The sequence below is a fragment of the Penicillium arizonense genome (assembly GCF_001773325.1).
Source record: "Penicillium arizonense strain CBS 141311 chromosome Unknown PENARI_contig019, whole genome shotgun sequence".
Taxonomy (NCBI): Eukaryota; Fungi; Ascomycota; class Eurotiomycetes; order Eurotiales; family Aspergillaceae; genus Penicillium; species Penicillium arizonense.
The window spans coordinates 97,390-118,932 of NW_019173296.1; the positions used below are offsets into that span (position 1 = coordinate 97,390).

At 49.7% G+C, this 21,543-nt stretch overlaps 8 protein-coding genes across 8 annotated transcripts; 3 read left to right on the forward strand and 5 right to left on the reverse strand.

The window, feature by feature from the left end:
• Window positions 1-2,183: 2,183 nt before the first annotated feature.
• On the reverse strand, window positions 2,184-3,910 carry PENARI_c019G12318 (sugar porter family MFS transporter; the record flags this gene model as incomplete). The annotated part of the gene is made up of 2 exons (XM_022634906.1): window positions 2,184-2,846; window positions 2,924-3,910. The coding sequence occupies 2 exons, from the start codon at window positions 3,908-3,910 to the stop codon at window positions 2,184-2,186; spliced, it is 1,650 nt and encodes a 549-aa protein (XP_022485281.1).
• Window positions 3,911-6,273: 2,363 nt separating this feature from the next.
• On the forward strand, window positions 6,274-7,742 carry PENARI_c019G04829 (glycoside hydrolase 5 family protein; the record flags this gene model as incomplete). The annotated part of the gene is made up of 4 exons (XM_022634774.1): window positions 6,274-6,369; window positions 6,445-7,213; window positions 7,272-7,400; window positions 7,447-7,742. 4 exons carry the CDS (start codon window positions 6,274-6,276, stop codon window positions 7,740-7,742), a joined length of 1,290 nt encoding a protein of 429 aa, XP_022485424.1.
• A 386-nt stretch (window positions 7,743-8,128) lies between these two features.
• On the reverse strand, window positions 8,129-9,909 carry PENARI_c019G08755 (putative amino acid permease; the record flags this gene model as incomplete). Its single annotated transcript, XM_022634843.1, has 4 exons — window positions 8,129-8,376; window positions 8,432-9,012; window positions 9,066-9,265; window positions 9,325-9,909. The coding sequence occupies 4 exons, from the start codon at window positions 9,907-9,909 to the stop codon at window positions 8,129-8,131; spliced, it is 1,614 nt and encodes a 537-aa protein (XP_022485421.1).
• Window positions 9,910-10,663: 754 nt separating this feature from the next.
• PENARI_c019G01822 (zinc-dependent alcohol dehydrogenase family protein) lies at window positions 10,664-11,797 on the reverse strand (the record flags this gene model as incomplete). The annotated part of the gene is made up of 3 exons (XM_022634720.1): window positions 10,664-10,755; window positions 10,800-10,895; window positions 10,948-11,797. 3 exons carry the CDS (start codon window positions 11,795-11,797, stop codon window positions 10,664-10,666), a joined length of 1,038 nt encoding a protein of 345 aa, XP_022485270.1.
• Window positions 11,798-13,456: 1,659 nt separating this feature from the next.
• PENARI_c019G07480 (proline permease PrnB) lies at window positions 13,457-15,153 on the forward strand (the record flags this gene model as incomplete). Its single annotated transcript, XM_022634821.1, has 2 exons — window positions 13,457-13,643; window positions 13,703-15,153. 2 exons carry the CDS (start codon window positions 13,457-13,459, stop codon window positions 15,151-15,153), a joined length of 1,638 nt encoding a protein of 545 aa, XP_022485399.1.
• A 355-nt stretch (window positions 15,154-15,508) lies between these two features.
• On the forward strand, window positions 15,509-16,727 carry PENARI_c019G00634 (TauD/TfdA family dioxygenase; the record flags this gene model as incomplete). Its single annotated transcript, XM_022634697.1, has 3 exons — window positions 15,509-15,611; window positions 15,664-16,243; window positions 16,298-16,727. The coding sequence occupies 3 exons, from the start codon at window positions 15,509-15,511 to the stop codon at window positions 16,725-16,727; spliced, it is 1,113 nt and encodes a 370-aa protein (XP_022485254.1).
• Window positions 16,728-16,912: 185 nt separating this feature from the next.
• PENARI_c019G10573 (LipA and NB-ARC domain protein) lies at window positions 16,913-18,712 on the reverse strand (the record flags this gene model as incomplete). The annotated part of the gene is made up of 1 exon (XM_022634877.1): window positions 16,913-18,712. The coding sequence occupies one exon, from the start codon at window positions 18,710-18,712 to the stop codon at window positions 16,913-16,915; it is 1,800 nt and encodes a 599-aa protein (XP_022485276.1).
• Window positions 18,713-19,819: 1,107 nt separating this feature from the next.
• On the reverse strand, window positions 19,820-21,414 carry PENARI_c019G10664 (FAD-dependent oxidoreductase; the record flags this gene model as incomplete). The annotated part of the gene is made up of 8 exons (XM_022634879.1): window positions 19,820-19,902; window positions 19,952-20,152; window positions 20,211-20,402; window positions 20,455-20,713; window positions 20,768-20,953; window positions 21,008-21,082; window positions 21,137-21,262; window positions 21,313-21,414. The coding sequence occupies 8 exons, from the start codon at window positions 21,412-21,414 to the stop codon at window positions 19,820-19,822; spliced, it is 1,224 nt and encodes a 407-aa protein (XP_022485434.1).
• Window positions 21,415-21,543: the final 129 nt, after the last annotated feature.

Sequence of the window (21,543 nt, forward strand, 5' to 3'; positions counted from 1 at the left end):
AATAGACCAAAAGCTCAAGGACGCTAGATTGGTCCTCGGAAGTGGCTCAGCGGACAGGTTTTCGTATTTGGACTTGTAACCTGTTTACAAATCTTCCTACATAACAAAGCCAGTTTTCTAGTCACCAGAGCTGTCCTTGGACTTGCCGAAGCTGGTTATATCCCTGGGGCAATGTATACTCTATCCACCTGGTATGCGGCCCCCGAGTTTACAAAGAGAATCGCTATTTTTTTCTTCGGCATGTTCGGTGGAACAGCTATCTCTCCTTTAATTGGTGCGGGCTTGTTGAAACTGGATGGAAAGGCCAATCTCTCCGGCTGGCAATGGATTTTCCTCGGTAAGATCAAGAGTATAGTCTAAAGCAACAAGAGTGCTAAGATACACGCAGTAGAAGGACTTTTTTCGATTTTCGTCTCAATGGTTCTTTGCCTTTTCCTTCCTGAATGTGAAACAATTTCCCCGAGCTCGCCTTGCCTAGCAGTTGGCCCGACGACCACGAACGACTGTCCAGAAAAGGACCAGTTGGTTCATTCTGATAAAGCCGAGATACCATTGAGATTAGTATGGGATACTTTGACTTCCATTGAAAAGTGGCCACATTTTATTGCCACGGCTTGTGTCTTCTCTACGTGGAGTCCACTTACAACCTACACTCCCAGTATTATTATGAAACTGGGCTTCACTCGAGTCCAAGCAAATTCATTGGCTGCAATTGGGAGCTTTTCCACTCTCCCTGTCATCTTGTTTTTTGCATGGTTGAGTGACAAAACGAAGAAACGGGGCTTGACTGTCATGATTGCGATCTCCGTATACCTGATCGGACTGATCGTTTTGAGAACGATGGAGTATCGTGTGGGAAAATGGGCCAGATTTGGTTTATGGACAATGGTCAATGGTTTGGCAGTTGGCTATCATCCAATCCACAATGCTTGGATTCAAATAAACTGCCGACGTCCTGAAGAGAGAAGCATAAGCGTTGCGTAAGTGTGCCTTTCCTATCTAAGGGCGCCTCGATCGCTATATAAAATACACTAACTCACTCATGCTTTGAATATCTAGAATGTGTATGATTACCCGATATTTATTTTATTGTACAAACTTCGCTCAACTAATTTAACACAGTTGTAATGTCAGCTACTGCCGGTCTTATGGCAGGGACCCAGATTTTCCGGGATGACGAATCACCGATATTGTACGTATTTGCTGGAAAATATCGGGAATTTTTATCTTTTCTTTCAACTGACATTCATGGTGTTCATCCAAAAGTTACCCAAGAGGCTTGTTAATAATGATTTCCCTGGTCACATCAGGGCTGGTGTTGGTTGGTTCGCAGATTTTGGTCTTCTGGATTATCAATCGTCGTATGACTGCAGAATTTAGTCCTGAAACAGTGTATTCGCTGTGACCACTTTTATCATGCCGAAAGGATTGATTGTCCGCACCCTGGATAAAGGTCTAGGCTCTGGCATATAATTCCTGCGCCGTTGATTTTGAACCCAAAGAAGGTTCACTTACGGAGGAAGTATACGCTCTCCATTCTTTAGGATCGGCATCTCCATTTATGAGGAGCAACGCTCCGTTTCACGCTTTTAAGTGTATTGCTTTGACAAGCCACGGAGAGTCCCACAGATGATAGTAGAATGTAGAATGACTACACTTTACTCGATAACTTTGCTGCAATCGACCATAGACTCCTAATCCAAAGTCTACGAGCCTTTTCGGACCTAAGTCTAAATTCTTTTTCCTTTTTCTTTTGGAAAATAGAAATAATGGTCGAAAAAAACTGGGATAAAAACGTGTGATGAACACTGCACAAGAATCTTGAGGTAGTGGCGCCGAACCTAGAAAATCTTGCAGTTACTTACCCTCTGGTAAAAACAAAGAAACTGTTAACTGATCCGCCGCTACTAAGGATAGGAAGTTCTGCCTATAATGATACGTTTCGGTATGGCTTTGGGCGGAAAACAGTCTTTTAAAATGGTGTTCATATGCAAAGTAGATATTGTCTAAGTTCTATAAATGCAAGATGTATGTAATCACCCCTAAATGTACAAAGAAAAAGAGTCCGCACAAATCCACTCAGTACGCCAGGCCCAAGCTGATATCGTGACATGCAAACCCAGAATAACCCCGATTGCGAATGATGGAAAAGAAAAAAGATCAAGGCTCATGCACTCGTGCACTCAGGCGTTTTCTGCGTGGTACATCTGCTCCTCCTTGCGCCCATAAGGGCTCTCGTCGGCAACCCACTCCTGGCGCTGAGGAATCTCATAGCTGCTGCTCTTCCAGGGGACAACCTTGTTGACATACATCCAATCAAGTTCCTCCAGTGTGCGACCCTTTCCTTCAATCACAAAGAAATAAACAATCAGAGTGGCGAAGAAGAGACACCCAGCAAAGACATAGCCGTACGCAAAGTCGATGTCTTTTGTGATAAATGTGGTGAAGAAACTGATCAGGAAGTTCCACAACCAGTTGGTTGCAGTGGCAAGAGCCATACCCTTGGCACGGTACTTGGATGGGAATAGCTCAGCCACAATAGCCCAGACCATAGGGCCCCAGGTCATGGCATATGCTGCAATAAACAGACATGCGACCACAATCATTCCCTTGCCAGCATTAGGAGTGTTGGTAGGGGTTTCCACGTCCAGCACGAAATGACCAATTGATGAGAAGATCATGAACATGACAAACATCCAGCCGGCTCCAAAAATAAGAGACTTGCGTCGGCCAAAGTTTTCAACGACATACAGACCACCAAATGTAGTTCCAAAGTTCACGGCACCGAGGATGACCTGGGTAATGAAGCTGTCTGAGATACCAGCGCCTTCGAAAATAGTTGTACCCTATTCGAGAAAAGAGCCGTTAGTATTTTGTTTCCTTCGGTGGATAGTAGACGGTAGGGGGCTGAGATGCGACTTACATAGTAGAAGAAATAGTTAGCACCACTGAGCTGCTGCAGCGATTGAAGAACCATGCCAAGAGCAATACGATAGAACATGCGGGGAGCAGTGATGAATTCATGCCATTTCTGGTCGTCAGACTCGGCTTCAAACTGTTCACGAATCTCGTCCATTTCTTCCATGATCCGGACGTGGTTCTCTGGAATACCATAGAGCTTGGCTAGGGTACGCTGGGCGCTTTCCACCTTTCCGTGACGGAACTCGTAGCGAGGACTTTCGGGGAAGAAGACCATACCACCGCCAAGGACCAACGCGAAGAGGAAGGTGAGACCGAGCGTGATGCGCCACTGAGCAGTGCCGTCCATTGTGTGGGTACCCAAGTTGATGCAGTAGGCCAGGAAGATACCAAGGGTAACGAACAGTTGGTAGCAACTGATCATAGCACCACGGATATGACGGGGAGCACTTTCACCCTGGTACATAGGCACGAGAAGGGAGCATCCTCCGACACCAAGTCCAGTGACCCAACGGCCGACGACCATTTGGTACCAGTGGCCATCCGGAGAGGCGATTTGAACAATCAATCCAACGTTGAGAATCATACACCATAAGGTGATAGACCACTTGCGGCCGAGCTTATCAGCAACGGGAGCACCGACGAGGGCGCCGATCATGGTACCAATAGAGAGCAGACCGACGATCAAACCAGACCGCGTGGCGCTGAAAGAGTATGAGCCGTCGGCGCCAAGCTGACCGTACCGCTCCAGGTAGTTGCTCATTTCCTGGAAGCCGGAGATCTGACCTGTGTCATATCCGAACAGGAGACCACCCATCGAGACAAAAAGAGCCATCACCAAGGAACGCAAGGTGATCCGAGGGATTGGGGTATCGACGCCCACGGGACGCATGGGTTTTTGAATGGGGCTATTGTGGGAGGAGGTATCGAGGGTTGGCTGTTGAGCCTGGGTGATGGACTCCCCATGGTGGGTAGAGGATTCGACACCCATGGTGTATAGGTAAATGTTGTCTGGCTGAAGATGCCTCAAGTTGGATTGTATATGGGACTAGAGACCAAAGTCGGCAGTAATATGACAAAAAGAGAGGAGTAAGATTTTGGGGGACAGGCCCATGGGGAACAACAGAAAGCCCCGGGGAACATGGGGACAAGGCCCCTTTTGTAATCAACAGGAAAGCAACAAAAACGGCTCATTTTCACCAGGTGGGGAGAGAAGTGTGGAGAGGCTACTCGCGCGAGATGACGATGCCCATGGCCAAATGTACAAATGAGCATGGCAGGCAGGCAACATGCCGGCCGAAGCCGACTCGCACGGCCCGATGAACTCCACAGAAAGAGGGGAGAAGCCATACACAGGCAGTTCCACGTGGTCATCGGCTCTGGTTCGCCATTCAAACGGATAGCCGATTGTCCGGAGAGGCCAGGGTCGGGCTCCAAGCGAGTGGCGAATTCTCCCGACTCGGCATATCATCGCCAGCCAAGACCATGCCGAAGGTCTGATATTCGGTCTAAAACTTCGGGATCACAAATCTCGGAGCCGAGATTTAATCCAGGGTATCAACTTGCCATTTACGTGTTGAAACTGGGGATGTGAGAGTTGCCTTGATACTCCGGATAAGTCTTTCTGGAGTCCGGAGAACGAGGTGGGCCATGTGTCAGCGAAAAGCCGGGCGTTCCGACCCCAGAGGAGTCTCCGGACTGCGAAAGCAGCTCATTCCTCTTCAGTGTGTCGGTGAGTGCCTCCCCCGGGGGGCCGCGCATCTCCAGACAAGGAAGGAGATTTGCTCTGAGGGGAAAATGCGGAGTCTGGAAGTTCCGGGGTGAAATCCTCTCACTTCAGATTCTCTTGCATGGACCGTATTGGAAGAACGGTGACACTACTGCATTATGACCCGCTGAGGTATATTGTATCGGGCGTGTCACAGCATCCCCGATATAATCCCGCCCGGTCGGTATAGTGCAAACTGCATGCCGAGAGCGTCAGTGGCGGTATCTGGGGCGCCACACCCGCCCTACGTCATTGAAGAGTTTTCAGGCTTCGATTTCGCTAGGCATTTCTGGCATTCCTGGGTTCTTTAGGTTTTTTGGAACGAATAATTCTCAATTATACGCATGGATGCCCGATTTCCGTGGATATTTCCCCTAGGGGCTCCAGGGGCTTCAGGGGCAAGTATACGTTAGGTAATTGGCACATCAGGCGAAAACTCTCATTTCCTCCTTCTCAGTTCCCCTTTCCTCCTATACATGGGCATTGTCGAGTCGTCCGCCTAATTCATTGGTAATGAATCTGATAATCAGACAGCACTCAATATTATTAAACTTACGCGGACCCCGTAACGTCACAATATCCGCGTCTTCCCACAATCTCGGAATAGCTCTACTCCGCCAACATTGCGCCGATCCATCCTTCATTCCCCGTGCCAAGTCGGAAAGAATCTTGGTTCGAAAACCCGTTGTGCTCATTGACGGAGCCAGTCAAAGGAACAGGCGGATCCTGTGAAAACGGTCAATCTAGATCGGTGGCGCCTTATTGAGCCACGCATGCCTCCTGTCAGGCACCACGTTTGGATCATTCGACCGAACTGAGAGTCGGCGAGATTCTACTACCGCCATGGTGATCATGTTGTTTGAGAAAAGCTGATTGCTGCTATAAGTGGCTTTGTCCACCACGTATCATTTATAAGTTCCTCCCGTACGTTGTGGATACTTTCCTTTAGTAACAATATGGATATATAACTTACATATTGATTTGCTTTATAACACAAAATAGCTCCCGACACCGATATCAATGACTCCGGTCGGATCAACACTTTACAGGCAGACAGTGTTACTACTCTAACCCCTGTCAGTTTATCGATGAAACACATTATCCTTTAGCCTGCGAACGTCTGGCAATCGGTTTTACTATCCGTTCTTCCGTATTATCATAGTTTGCAAATGCGGCCTCATCTTCTAGGTACGGCGGCTGAAATGCCTTGACAAATCGAGGCAAGCGTGCTCAGGTAGCTAGCAAGCCTCCGTATTCCATTTCTGCGTGAAACCCCGCAATGGCAATTGATTTGTGCTTTTATTGTTCAGGTACCCCGCATAATACAAGCAGGGATCGTGTTGGGAAAATTAGGCCTGTCATTAATGCCAATCCTTAAATTCGTCACGGCGAGGGTAACTCTGCCTTTCCACAAACAACACGGAGGGCTTGTGGAGATGATGTCCACGCCGTGTGTGATAACTGATGTCCCAATTGAGGGCGGGATATTCCCCCGTTGCCATCCCCTTACCTGGTGCAAATATATAATTTCAACTTTGCGCAGATGCAACCCCGGAAAATATGTGCAGCTGGAAAGTTCAGTCACCATGAAAGTAGTAGCAGTTCTATCCTTGACCGGTCTGGTCTCTGCCCAGGTCGCACCTTACGGACAATGTGGTGGAATCGGTTACTCTGGAACGGCAGTATGTACGGCAGGTTGGGTTTGTCAATACCAGAACGACTGGTATAGCCAATGCTTAGCATGTAAGTGCTGCTAGCAGATTCACATGATGTTCATTCCCTCAACTGTTACAGCATCAAGTGGTGGAACCACCACCACGCTCACCACAAAGGCTTCTACCACGTCGACAAGTACAACCAAGGCTAGTTCAACAACTACCAAGACCACTTCAACCACGACTTCTAGCACTGGGGGGACTGGTTTCCCTACCACGAATGGGCTCAAATTTGAGATTGACGGCAAGACCAGCTACTTTGCAGGCTCCAACTCGTACTGGATTGGGTTTCTTACAAATAATGACGATGTCGATACTGTGTTAGATCACATGAACGAATCCGGACTTCGCATCCTCCGAGTCTGGGGATTCAACGATGTTAACACCGTACCATCGTCCGGGACTGTCTACTACCAGCTACTCTCCGGTGGAACGGCTACCATCAATACCGGCGCGGACGGCCTGCAGCGTTTGGACTACGTGGTTGCATCTGCAGAGAAACGCAACGTTAAGCTTATCATCAACTTCGTCAACAACTGGTCTGACTATGGTGGAATGGCGGCGTATGTTACAGCATTTGGCGGAAGTCAGACCAGCTGGTACACGAATACTGCAGCTCAGACAGCCTATCGCACCTACATTAAGGCAGTCGTATCCCGGTACATTGATTCGCCTGCCGTATTTGCTTGGGAACTAGCCAACGAGCCGCGTTGCAACGGTTGCAATCCTTCGGTCCTTTACGACTGGATTGTGTCTACCAGTGCTTACATCAAGTCTCTGGATTCGAAGCACATGGTAGCTATTGGTGATGGTGAGTGAGCACAGATAGTCTTTCACGCCTGTCGATCTACTAACGTCGAATTTTCAAGAGGGCTTTGGACTAGACGCTGGCTCTGATGGCAGCTATCCTTACTCTTATGGCGAGGGGTTAAACTTCACCATGAACCTGGACATTGACACCATTGATTTTGCCACATTCCATCTCTATCCATCGAGCTGTACGCATATCCTCTCCTAAGTTCTAACCGTTGCTAATTTATCCAGGGGGCACTTCCAACGACTGGGGCAACGGGTGGATCACGTCCCATGGAGCCGCCTGCGCAGCTGCTGGCAAGCCATGTCTGTTTGAGGAGTACGGTGTCACATCGGACCACTGTACGATTGAGGCACCATGGCAAGCGACGGCGCTGTCGGCCACTGGTGTCGCGGCTGATCTATATTGGCAGTATGGAGACACCCTCAGTTACGGACAATCGCCAAATGACGGGAACACGTTCTATTACGGAACCTCGGACTTTACTTGTCTGGTGACCGACCATGTGGCAGCCATTACTTCCTAGATGTGAATGACGATAAGAAATTCCGTACTCGAAGTCAGTTTATGCCATGATTGAGAAACAAAGAATATATATTCGATGCGGAAGTAGATTCATTGAAAAGTCCTGCAAGTTCCTTAGACAACACGCTGTATTAGGTCTCATTAGTTCTCTCGCCGTTTGTTGTTTTATCTTACTTCGTAAACTCCACCAATCATCAGATGGGTGGTTTACTCTATGTGGCCAGTCTTTTACTAAGCTACATAGTAATTTCGAACGGCGAGGATATCTATACATATTTAAGTACATACAAGTAGGTCGTATCGGAGGTGCTACAGGCCTCTCAGGTGAGCTAAGAGACAGACACAGCTTTCACTGCCAAAGCCCACAACCACGATCACTAAACCTATTCAAGTATCGTGGACCTTGTCAGGAACCTCGGCATATGTTGGAGGCGAGGTGGGTCGCGATGAGGCTCCATCAGGCTCCACCGCGTCGGTTGGCGGACCCCGGTAGTTATGGTAACCCCAGACTCCATACCAAACAGCAGCGATTGCAACAAAGCCAACAAAGACCACCGAGGCGTAGTTCATGCTTAGCTTGGTCACCACCATGAAAGTCGGCATGCAGAAAAGAGGAATAGCAAGAATACTCCAGGCTACAGAACAATTAGCAGAAGTTTATTGGGAAAACAGGGACAAGTTCCTACTCACCAAGGGCAAGTACGTTAGCCACGAGGCCCACAACTCCAAAGTTGAAGCTCCCTTTCTTGATATCTTCGCGGCGGCGGAAAATCAGTGAGACGGCAATCGGGCAAGCATAACTAGTGGTCAAGAAAATGACACCGACACCGGAGAAGGCATTGTATGCAGCGGTAGAGCCGAAGTAAATCACTCCAAGCACGATTTCCACCACCATGCCTAACACCAAGGCATTGAAAGGAATGTTTAGCTTCGGGTTGACTTTGCTCCACCAGCCAGAACCGGGAATTCCACCGTCACGGGCAAAGGCCCAAGTGCAGCGGGAAGTGGCAGTAACACAACCCACGCCGCAGATAATTCCAAGAACTAGTAGAGGAATAAGCAAACAGAAGGCGCCCGCTGAGTTTCCAATGGCGGCCTTGAAGATCGCCGGGGTAGGTTGACCGGAGGCGAGGTTAATCAGATAAGTCAGATCAGGGAGCACAAAGCACACGGGGATCAAGAAGAGAAGTCCGGCAATAAAGTTGATGACGATGGTTCCGACCATGGCCTTGGGGACCATGATAGCGGGTTCACGCACTTCCTCGCATAGACTAGATATTGTCAGCACGGCTTTTGCGGTGTTTCAATCCAACAAGGAACTCACGAGATGATCATGCCCGTTGCAGAGGTGGCGTAGGCTGCCTGCAGGAGACCGATAAAAAAGGACCATCCAGCGGGCCACCCAGCCTGAGTCTCAAAGTGACCAAACACCCAGGCACCGGAGTGACGACCTTGCTTAGCAATGGCCAGGAGGCAGATGATGATCGCAACCAGACCGGCTAACGTCCAGAAGATGGCAAATGTCTAGATAGAACATATCAGTCCTACACCCCATGGGGTAATATGGCACGTGCCGAACATACCTCCAACCACGGCAGCCATTTGTTGCCAAATGCAGAGATGGCGTGAGTCAACAGGGTGATGGCCAAGAAAATGAGGAAGGTTTGGTAAGTCTGGAAGTCATCGGTGATACCAACACCGGGTGACTTTTCAAAGACATCCAAGCAGGCCACGAAGAGCAAGGCGGTTCCGAAATTCACGGCAAGCGTGATCGTGATATTGCCTGCCACATATGACCAGCCACAGATCCAGGAGGCGACACGACGGCACCAGAGTGGTGACAGGACAAAGGTCTGGTAGTAAACACCACCAGCAGTGGGGTACACCGAAGTGATCTCAGCCAGCGAGATAGCCACGCAGAGAATCAGAAACGAGACGATTACCCAACCCCAGATCACATTGGCGGGACCACCTGCAGCAAGAGGGTAGTATAAAGTAGTGGACAAACCGTAAGGAACCGAAGAGAGAATGAAGCACATAAAGGTCACTTGCCAGATGGAGCGATTGCGCGCCAACTCAGGCTTGTAACCCATGTCTTCCAAGGTCCGATCGGCATTGGTAGTGTCCACACCCTGCTCCCCGGACGGGCGACGTTCAACGAGACCCATATTGAAAAGAAAAAAAGACTTAGTGACTGATGTTCATGCCAGAGAGGGAACTTCGAATAAATGGGAAAATGGGAGAGATAAAAAAGAGTAGGCAAGATACACCAAAAAAAAAGAAAAAAGAAGGAAAAAAAGAAGGAAGTGGAGTAATACGGGGATGACCAGCATATGGAGCCACTTAGAGGGTCACTTTCTACTTTTCAGCCATTCAGATGAGGCATTTAGAGCCACTGAACTAGGTTGTAGCCACTCAGAGCGACATCGTTGAAGGTTCTAACTAGAGTCCGTTACGGAGATACTATGGGCCAATCACATTACTTACGGATTTATCCGAGAAAACACAAGAGATAAACTGATTTGACCCAAGGATCTCTTTACATGTACCTATACTAAACTAGGTAGTGGTGTCCCTTCGGAAACATCTGATAATGACTATATCTACATCTATCCACATCGCTATCATACCATGATACTATGGAAGCGCTACTGTAGGAAAGGTGATATCAGAGGCGCACTTTTCTAACCGCGTAAGATTAGAAATACGCCAAATGCTCACCATGCAGCCAATCAAAACCCTATGAGGATCAACGGCCCCAAATCTGCAAATAAAACCGCAAGTCGGTACCACATCTCAGCCGTGTGCCGTGCGGCCATCCCGTAGATAAGCTCAATTAAGGGGGGGGGAAGGGGGCCCCAAAAGGGGTTTATCAGAGCGAATACAATCACATTCCTCTCAGTTAACTTATCGGAAGAATGTTTAGGTAAAGTCTATGGCCACTTTGAGCGCCTTGTGCTGAGAGGCAGCCTGGAATGTTTCGTATGCCTTGGGGGCCTCGGTAAAGGGGAAATCTGGAACGATTAGATGAGATTGTCTCAGCCTCTTTCAAACATACGATGGGTCACCAAGGAACTAATGTCCAACATGTTCGATTCCACAAGTCGCAGTAGGCGGGATGTTGTTGTCGCGTTGACAAGTGACATATGAATGCCTGAGGTGTTAGTCGGATCTCGCCACTTCCCCTTCTCTTCTCTTCGACTTACTGATGTTACGCTCCCACAGTCTTTCTAGGTGTAGGTCGACCTTGGTACCGTGCACACCTACATTTGCGATTCGCCCACCCACAGCGACCACCTTCTGGCACAATTCAAAGGTCGCAGGGATGCCCACTGCCTCGATGACCGAGTCGAATCCCTGACCGCCCGTGAGGTCCATGAGTTTTTGCTCTGCGTCGGGGCTCGAGACTACTGTGGCATGTGCTCCGAGACTATGCGCTGTCGCCAGTCGCCCCTCGTCTAGGTCCACCATCACTATCAATGAGGGCGTATATAAGCGGGCCGTGAGAAGTGCCGCCATGCCGACCGGGCCCGCGCCCACAATCGCCACTGAACCTCCCAACTGAACTCCCGCGCTCAAGACGCCACATTCAAGACCCGTAGGGAACGCATCGGATACTGCGACCGCAGCGCGTGCGTCAATGGAATCAGGAAGCGGGTGCAGCGAGAGGGTGGCGTGGGGAACACGAACGTATTCAGCCTGAGTGCCATCGATCTTGTTCCCCAATGTCCACCCGCCCGTTATACAATGAGCTGCCAGGCCTCGCTGGCAGAATCGACAGGCTCCACACGAGGTCATACAAGAGATTAGAACACGCTGGCCAAGTTGTAAAGTGTGCACGGCAGACCCAAGGGACTCGACCACACCAACGCCCTCGTGTCCTAGCACCCGCCCCGGTTCGATGCTCGGCACGTCGCCTTTGAGGATATGGAGATCTGTTCCGCAGATAGAAGCGTGCAATAGACGAACTACGGCATCTGTGGGTACCTGCACGGTCGGCTTTGGGCGGTCCAAGACCTCCACGGTCCCGGGTCCAGTGTAGACGAGGGCTTGCATAGCGTTGGAGTAACTCAAGCTATCTGGGGAAGATATAGAACCCCTTTCGGCAATTTTGGCATTTTTGGCATGGAGAGTAGACGTCAAAGATATACCTGTTGAAACTGTCCTCGTCTCGAGTTTCGGGCACATCAGCGAGTCCCCACGTCGGGCATCATCCGATTCCCGAACCCTTTCGGTCCGCATGCGGGGAATGTGGAGATATGAATTTATGGGTCATACCACAGGTGGAAAAGGGTGCAGGTTCATGATTAGGTTGGGCTTGATACATATATACCTGAGCAGTCTGCATTTCTAGGCGGGAGACCACTGCTCTCTGGTGTAATTCATGTTGTGTTACTTTGGGAAGAACAAACTCAGTAGTTACGTCCAACGGGAAACACAAAGTGATGTGTAACACACATTTGCATCTGTGCGATGTTGAATTAAAGTAACTCAATCTGGACTTTCCTGGCTGCTTGAAAATATATGAGGATCTCACATAGGCCAGGCTACCAAGAAGACTTGTTCAGCATAACCAAATCCAGAGCACAAACCCCAAACACCTGTGAGAATTTGAGCAAATCCACTATCAACTTGGAAACCGCTCTCGTGTATATGACTCGAGATGTTTGGGGCCGTGCACCATCTCGGAATGCATCTCGAAAAAATCCTGTCAAGATGAATAAGTGCAATATATATGAGGCAAAAGTTCGGCTCGTTTACGGAGGCTACTGGTTAATGCGCCGTTCAGCAAGGTTCTGAATACGGAAAACATGCTTCCATTTATGTAGCTCGTATTCCATAGTTCACTTGACATGTGCCTTCCAATCTAAGCTTGTTTAAGGTTAGTTCCCCTTCATTGATGATACCCAGCATTGCCTGTTTAGGACCAGTCCCGTGAACTAGCCCTTCTTAGGAATAGTGTAGCATCTGTGATTGGTTGGCATAAAGGTCTATACCAAATTAGGACTGGCTCCAACTATCCACGCCCTGTTTCGTGCCTCGCTTCGTGACCCTGCACTCTTGCCGATAAGCCACATCCTGTGAGTTGATTCAAGACAAGCCCAGAGAGTTTGCCGAGCAATAATACGCCCCGGACCGGTTGCCGGACCGGTGTCGTGGTGGTTTCTATGTGCTTTAATATGTTGACTTGAGATACCATTCCGGTCGACCGGTCGTGAGGCAGGTGTGGCTGTCAGTTATCATGAATGAGATAGGACGAACAGTGTTCAAATCACAGTCCTTTCCTCTAAACAATCTCTGATAGCCCGAGGCCAAGGTCTACTGAAGCATTTTGGGCGTTACCAAGTGGTGGGCTTGGGGTTTCTCTGGCCGCTAGGAGGCTCACTTGCAACAAAAGAAGCCAGGTCAGAATATTGATCTCAAGTCTAGGCTATGGAGGCTAATACAATCGAAGTTGCAAAGTAAGAAAATCAACCTTATCTACCGCCACGAGGCTCACCCCGGAATTGCGCATTTAGCGGGGCTTGGCTGTCACGTCGGTAAGCTGACCCTTCCCCCGGACCAGTCATGGATCAGACATGAGGCGGCTTTGTCCCCTGTGGCTTTTCGGGGTATGCATTCGAGATGCAACCTTCGGGATCTAGGGAATATTTAAAGCTATTCCAATTTCCCCCATCCTCCAAATCTTCTCTAAACACCCAACGACTAGTCAAAATGGCAGCCATCGATGCTGCACCCCATGTCTCCCATGGAGATGCTCATCATTCCATGAGCGACAAAGGCAAAGCAGTTCGAACGCTTGTCGAAGCGGACCTTCTCGATGAGCGCTATACAACCACCAAACGTGGACTGAAGAACCGCCATGTCCAGTTGATGGCACTTGGAGGGACGATTGGGACTGGTAAGTTGAAGTTATTACAAATAAATGTCATTCAAAATCAGTGAGCTTACGCAACTCAGGTCTCTTTGTCGGCTCCGGCCAGGGACTGGCCACTGGAGGCCCCGCGTCGCTTCTTCTTGGCTACCTCTTCATCTCGGCCATGGTTTATGGCCTTGTCACTGCTATTGCCGAGGTTGGCGCCTACCTGCCAGTCCACGGTGGCACAATGAGTTACCACGGATTCCGATATGTGTCACGGAGCATGGGATTCGCCATGGGATACCTATACTGGTACTCTCTCGGTATCCTGGTGCCTTACGAGATCACGGCAGCTGGTTTGGTTATTGGATACTGGGATCAGAGTGGATCGGTCAACATCGCGGTATGGATCACCGTCATGATGATAGTTATCATTGCCCTGAACTTCATGCCCGTGCGAGTATACGGCGAGTCCGAGTTCTGGTTCGCGGGCGTCAAAATCATCACTTTGGTTGGTCTTTTGATGGTTTCTTTCATTCTCTTCTGGGGCGGCGGGCCTAACCGTCAGCGATTGGGATTTCATTACTGGAAGGACCCTCGCCCGTTCAATGAATACCTCGTCACAGGAAATACCGGCCGATTCGTGGCATTGTTGAAGTGTACTGTCTCGAGCGCCATTGCCTTTATCTTCGCCCCCGAGCTGATTGTAATCAGTGGCGGTGAGATGGAGAGCCCTCGACGTAATGTGCCCCGAGCAGCCCGGCGCTATATCTACCGTTTGGTTTTCTTCTATATCTTCGGTGTGCTGGCAATTGGCGTGATTTGCCCATCCAATGCCTCACGCCTGACGAAGGGCGACGGCACGGTGAGCTCTTCGCCTTTCGTGATTGGGATCAAGAATGCTGGAATCCCTGTTTTGGACCATATCGTGAATGCCGCTGTATTGACTTCTGCCTGGTCCGCCGGTAACTCCTTCTTATACATGTCATCGCGATCGCTCTATTCCTTGGCCATGTCTGGGAATGCACCAAGTATTTTCAAATCGTGCAACCGATGGGGAGTGCCATACTATGCTGTCGGAGTGTCGGCGTGCTTCTCGGCATTGGCCTACCTTGCTGTCGGCAACTCCAGCTCAATTGTCTTCAACTGGTTCGTGAACTTTACCAATACCTCCGGCTTTATCTCCTGGATTTGCTGCTGCATCGTGTTTTTCCGATTCCGCAAAGCCGTGGAAGCGCAGGGGATCGAGCAACCATACAAATCGCGGCTACAGCCCTATGGCGCCTATTTCGGCCTGGCAGGTTCCATACTCATGTTGCTCATCAATGGCTTCACAGTTTTCTTCCCATCTGAGTGGTCGGTGAGCAGCTTTTTCACCGCATACATCGGTATTCCGGCCTTCGTTATTCTCTATTTCGGACACCGGGCTCTCTACTGGAGTGACCCATGGGCTTGGCGCCCTGAAGAGGTCGATATGCATACTGGCTTAGACGAGATTCTTGCGGCTGAGCTACCCGCGCAGCCACGCGGACCTTGGTGGAAGATTTGGTAAATATATCACATATAAAGCGAGGGAGATCAGTGTTTACTATTAGTCACTTGCATTAACAGCAAAGAACGGCTAGAAATTGAATGTGGGTGTGTTCACTCAACTCGCCCGCCTTATCGAAATGCAGCTTTCCATATTTTCCAATCAGATTGCGTTCTTCCTCCGCAATGTGGAGTCGATCTTATCAAAACTACCAAAGATGGAGCAAGTGGCGACAGCTGGATTCCTTTAATAGTTCTGTGTTCGCTCGGTGTACGCCGTCAACCGCCTCAACCCGGCCCGACCTATGCTCATTGTCGAACCTTAAAGAACCTGCCGTGCGCACTTCATTCCGGCATCCCGAACACTTTTGACCGAAATGGCCGTGCCACCACTTACCGTCCGTCCGATCCAGCCTCCGCCAGGCTCGGATATTGATTTTGGTGCTGAGATCGAGGGCGCTAACTTGGAAACCTTGACCGGTAGGGACTCTACTTTATCGTACGGGAGCTTTGACTAAATAACATTTCATAGACGAGCAATTCGCAACTATTCGTGACGCTCTTTACCGCTACCATGTGGTCGTATTCAAAAATCAGAAAGGACTATCCCCCAAAGCTCAATATGAGCTCACCAAACGCTTCGATCCTGCCTCCGACAATTACGGACATGGCAAGACTATTGACGCAAAGCGGAGCATACTTCATCCCGATCTCAAGACCATTCCCCATCAGCCTCAGGTCCAGGTCATTGGAAATGGTTTTGTTCCATCATACGAAGGGTTGAAAGATGTTACATTACGTCACCCTCACCACCGCACATTCCACAAAGATCACGTCCCCGATGATCAAGATTATGATTTCACTCGGTTCTATCGCTGGCACATCGATGCTGCACTCTATGACCTATACCCACCCCAGGTGACGACACTCATGGCCGTAAATGTACCTAAAGGTCGCCGTCAGACACTCTTGTATGATGATGGGACGGGAGAAACAATGGATGTTCCCCTGGGTACAACGGCGTTCGTGAGTGGTGAACGCATGTTCGAACTTCTCTCGCCCGAGGACAAGGAGTTTGTCAAAACGAGCAAGATAGAATATGCTCCTCACCCGTGAGTCCCTAACTTTTCCAACCGTGATCAGTCAAATAATCTGACTCGCAACAGTTATATCTGGATGAGCCCAGCGCGGTCTCGCTCCACTGGACTAGGCATGCACTCGGAAGGCCTCGAGCTCCCAGAATCAGACCTTCCGCCAATCGACCCTAGCAAGATCATGGTATATCCTATGACGTGGAAGAATCCTGTGACGGGCAAGCTGGCTTTGCAGATTCACCCATCTGCCGTACGGCGAATTCACTGCGCTGATGGTACTGTGATCGACGATTTGGCTCGCGTGCGCGACATTGTCTACAAACTGCAGCGACCAGCGATCAGCCCACAATACGTGTATCCACATGACTGGGTGGACAACGATTTGGTATTGTTCAACAACCGTGGAGTGCTACACTCGGTAGTCGGTGCGTTCAAACCAGATGAGGTTCGCTTGTTCCGTCAGTGCAATTTGGCTGCTTCTGATCCGCCAGTCGGACCATGATCTTGCTTGATTTCAATATAATGACTGTTATGTGTTTTCAATGTCTTTGGTCGTCAAATCATGTTAATAATGATTCATGTATACTTGGAATATTACCATGGAATAATTATAATATATTGACACTATTGTACAAATTAAACACCACTACGTACTCGCTGCGCGTATATGAGTATTGACAAGGGTGTTTACCGAACGATAAAGAACCCATTCACGGCCACTTGGCTTTCCCTGATCACATCAACGGCGGAACGTACGCCGAGTCGATGCAATGGCACCTGTTCCACGAGTTTCTGCCCCCGAGTTTGTATATTGCCGTAAGCCTCCAGGGTCCGATCAACCCAACCAGCGTTTTGACGCTGAAACCCGGGCGCATCTGGCTTTTCTGACGCCCATGCAGGGTGGCACAAAGTATCCTGCACAACAGACGCGTCATACACATCAGCGAGCACGGCCGCCTCTGCCGCTGCCGCTTGCGCTTCTGCAAGCTGTTGACTGGTGCTCCCCGTAGGTGGAGGGATCTCAGCGCGCAGATATCCCATCACGCGAACCTCGACTTTGGCGGACTGGAGAGGAACCTCTTCAAGGAGGCGCAATGCGACTACACGTTTCGCAATCTGGGCTAGATTTACCCGGGCGGCCTGCAGAGGATCCAATGTCCGGACGGAGAGGATAGCAGGACACCATGGACCTGCTGGTTCCTTACTAGACGAGACCTCAAATCGAGCCCAACCGAAGAAGTAGCCCCGTAGCTGTTCCACCACCCAGTCGGGCATTTTGGTCAATGCCAATTTCGGTAACTCACCAGGGTCGAGAGACGAAATCTGTCCAGGCTGACAGCGGGATTTGAATATCATTGGGAATGGTGGCTGGGGGCCGGCTTCGATACAAAAAGGATTGTTCTCAATGACTTGCGGTGCCACAAGATTTGTCTGAGATCGTCCAATAGGGCCATTGGAGCCATTCACAATACCACCCACACGGTCCTGGGCACCACTTTTTGTATAAATCTTTTGAGCTGCAGCTTTGGTCACCCAGGAGGGACGAAACGGATCGACCGTGGTCTGCACCTTGGCTTGAATGGCAACTGCGGCCGGAGATGCAACAGTTCGGGCAGCAGTTTGAGCATAAAGGCTAAGTACCAGTGCTCCAACCTCAAGAGGCAGTGTACTCAAACTTGCACCTCGAATGGAGCTGGGGCTGGTGGATGTAGAGAGCACTCGGAACACGGGACTGTTGCCGAGCACTTTCTTCTTCGGCCCCTGACAGAGTACAAGCTGGAAATACCCATCTCCTCCTTCAGCAGGAATGCGAACAACCGCGGTTTCGCGTAGGTGATGTGTATCACGCGGTCGAGACGGTGCCTTCTTTTTGAACTTCTTGATGTCGCGCTGCCAGGCGCGCTCATCATCCGGATTCACCTGGTCCGCTCGTAATGGCATTCCCGGAGTGACATCCACCCAACTATCTCGTAGACGAAGTAAGGATTTGGCTCGCATGCCAGTCTTGCCCGACCACCCTTTACTCTGTAGCCAGAGGGTGCGGTCAAGTGGCAAGGGGGCATCAGAGAATATTGATATCGCAACTGATGTCGTATTCCCACGGTAGAATACTAACCCATGAGAATGTCGCAAGATGGTCACATGTTTATTTGACTCTGTTGGGTGGTTGATGAGGCCACCGAGGAAATGTCGAGCTTCACCATATGCCTTTTGGACAGGTGTCGGCGGTGGAGGGGCTGGCGATGCCGTTGGACCTGCTGTGCGAGGCCTCGGAATTGGCACAGGACTCGGGGACCTGGAAATTGGGGCTGGTCCATAGAGATCGGTGTAAGATGGGGGCTGTGATGGGAGCACGAGCGATGGGGAGCTTGCAGCTGCCTCCCGCTGATCGGCATACGTAGCTCGTAAGTTCGGGTTCGACACCGGCTTCCGCCTGATGCGAAATGAGTCTGATGGATAATCGGGCTGTAGATACCCAGAGGCCATTTTCTACATGACTTCAGAGGAAGCAAACAAAAGCAAAGGCGGATGGATATTCCGGGGAACGCGACATTGGTCCAAGCGGCGGAAGCCTGAGGCAAGAGACACCTGAGGTTCAAGGCACCATCGATAAAAACCGAATCTTAACATCACCGCCGATTCAGAACATATTCTCACCTTCAATTTACCGTGCTCATGTCCCGGTGCCTGCACAGGTACATGCTGTGGGTGCTGCAGTTGTGTCTTGCAAAGGTCTTCTCCCAGACAGAGGCGGTATACATGGTGCAACACGTTCAGTCTATCTGCTCGGTGGAGATTTATTAGAGCTGGGACCCCGAAGAACACAGAATCAGAAGATATATACCTAGTTCCCGCTGATCATTGGGAAGAAGTTGATAGGCGTTAAACGTGGAACATCGTGGTAGCGGCAATCCCACATACCTAAGGCACGAATGCAGTGACCCATTACGTCTGATTCACTTCCAGATTTTCTAGAGACGGGCACACAAGGCTGAACGCACATCAAATCTAGAAATGTTCTGTTCTCAAGCTCCAGAGATGCAGTTTGACACGATGTATCACAATGAAAATGATCAGCGGTCTGTTGGGGCGAATCATCTCACTCGCCCACGTTTTCAGTAACTAATGCAGCAGCAGCAGACATGGATGTAGTGGAGCATCGCCAGCAGACACACACAAAACACGAGTTAGGAGTGAGCACTCCCGCGATCTTTCGCTGAGTCCAGCCAAATTGTCATAAATGCATCGCGGTAATTGACCGAACCGCTCAATTTGGCAAGCCGTCTTGAGGATCCTTCGATGTTACATTGCATTAATGAGCATTGAACAGGGCGTTTCTATTGCCTTCTCATATTGGTTCAAGCCCGGATGGGTCACGGCTATTTCGCGTAGCTAAAATCAGCTCGCGATCTGTGCTCAAAGAACTGTCCCACTCATGAGCTGGCGACATGATAAGTTCGGAACAGCAGCGGTGAAATCAAAAATGCAAATGTGTGTGATATTTACATGTGAAAACAGAAGTGTTCATTTCATGGGAAGATCGCCGGATGTACATCACTGCACACTCCAATCCTGTTTACTCGGGTCCTTAGTCTATTGAACTTCCAGCAGCTGTGTGGAGTGGTCAATGACGTTGTGTGAGAAACAGATCCCCATGACCTTCACCATTTCATCGGCTACCATTGTCAGCTTTAGGGTGCATCATCAGGAACACGAGGAACTTACTCGTCATCCTGCCACTTGACGTGTCGTTTTCATCCCGCCCGTTCAATCGAGTGTAATGAAGAACGAACTCGACACGAGCTCGACGAGATATCTCATACATTTCAAGACGGGATCGAACGGTCTCAGGCGCAGTTCCCTGCGGAAGCAAGGTCGCAATGCAAACTGCATCTTCGATCGCCATGGCTGCTCCTTGGCCCATATCTAGCAAAGCATTGAGTGATCAGTAAGTCGCAGGAGTGTAACTCAGGCCATCACTTACATGGTTGGAATGGATGTGCTGCATCTCCCAGAAGAGCGGCATGACCTTTGGTCCAGGTTGGTAGCGACTTCATGTCATACAAATCCCACACCTTAGGATCATCCTCTGCGCTTTCAATTAGTCTTCTCACACCCGGAGAGAACATCGAAAAGGCGTTGGCAATGGTCGCCTTGTCTCCAGTGGCTTGACATCCTGTTTGAATTTGTGAGCGAACCATCAGCTAGGAGTATGAACCGAAGCTTACCGCCCCTATGGGTGTCTGTTTTGCTTTCTTTCGAGGGCATAAAAGCACATATATTGAACACCTTATTGTCAGAGCAAGGATAGGCCACAAGTCGTCGGTCGTCGGATGACCATTCAATAAACACTCCTGGATCTTTAACGAAGTCGAATGTGTTTTCGTACTGTCTCAATTCCTCCGTTGGAAGAAGCCAGCGAAAGCATGACTTTCCAACAGCGTACGGAGATGGAGAACCGGGAGCGACACTCTGGCGAAGCTGAGACTTGGGAAGGGTCAGTACATAATCGCGAGTGTCATGAACACATGAAACTCATACATGAATTCCATCTGCACCGAGAAGCAGGTCGGCCTTGAAAATACGACCATCTTCGAGGGTCACTGATGGATACGCTCCATCAAGTTCTACGTTGATGATCTTGCATTGAGTATGGAGAGTTGCGGTCTCCAGGGCGCGCTTTTTGAGATGATTGTGTAAATCAACCCGATGCACGAGGTAGAACTCCTCGATGCAAGTTAGACTTGGAGAATAATCATGGAATATCCCTCATGCACTCACTGCTTGCCAGAGATGGCGTACATCATCGAACTCTTTCTTAGATATCAAGTCTCCCTCATACCCGTATCGGTGCATCTAAAAGACCAAGCAATCAGCGTCATGAAGGATTCGTTGACTGCGATGACAGACTTCATGTATCAAGGTACCTCCGAAATCGAGAGGATCAATGCCCATCCAGCGGAGTAGTGCCGTGCAATTTGGTGGCAAATGGATCGCAGCACCGGCTTCTCTCAAAAACGCCGACTTTTCCAACATCTGAAGTGGCGGTCAACATGACAAGAGTTCGCTGAGTTTTGGGATCTTACCACAACGCGGTGACCTTGTATGCCAAGAGCAATAGCTGCGGAGAGGCCAGCGATCCCGGCTCCGACAACGAGGACATCGAGAGGCTTGTCTGTCACGGTCATGACTCAAAGGTTTATGGACTGCAAATATCAATCAAGCGACAAAATTCTTTGATAGATTTATAGTATTGCTTTTGTCGGGTACCTTTCCGAATCTAGTCATCTCCGAGCGGTATCTCCGAGAAAAGTGAG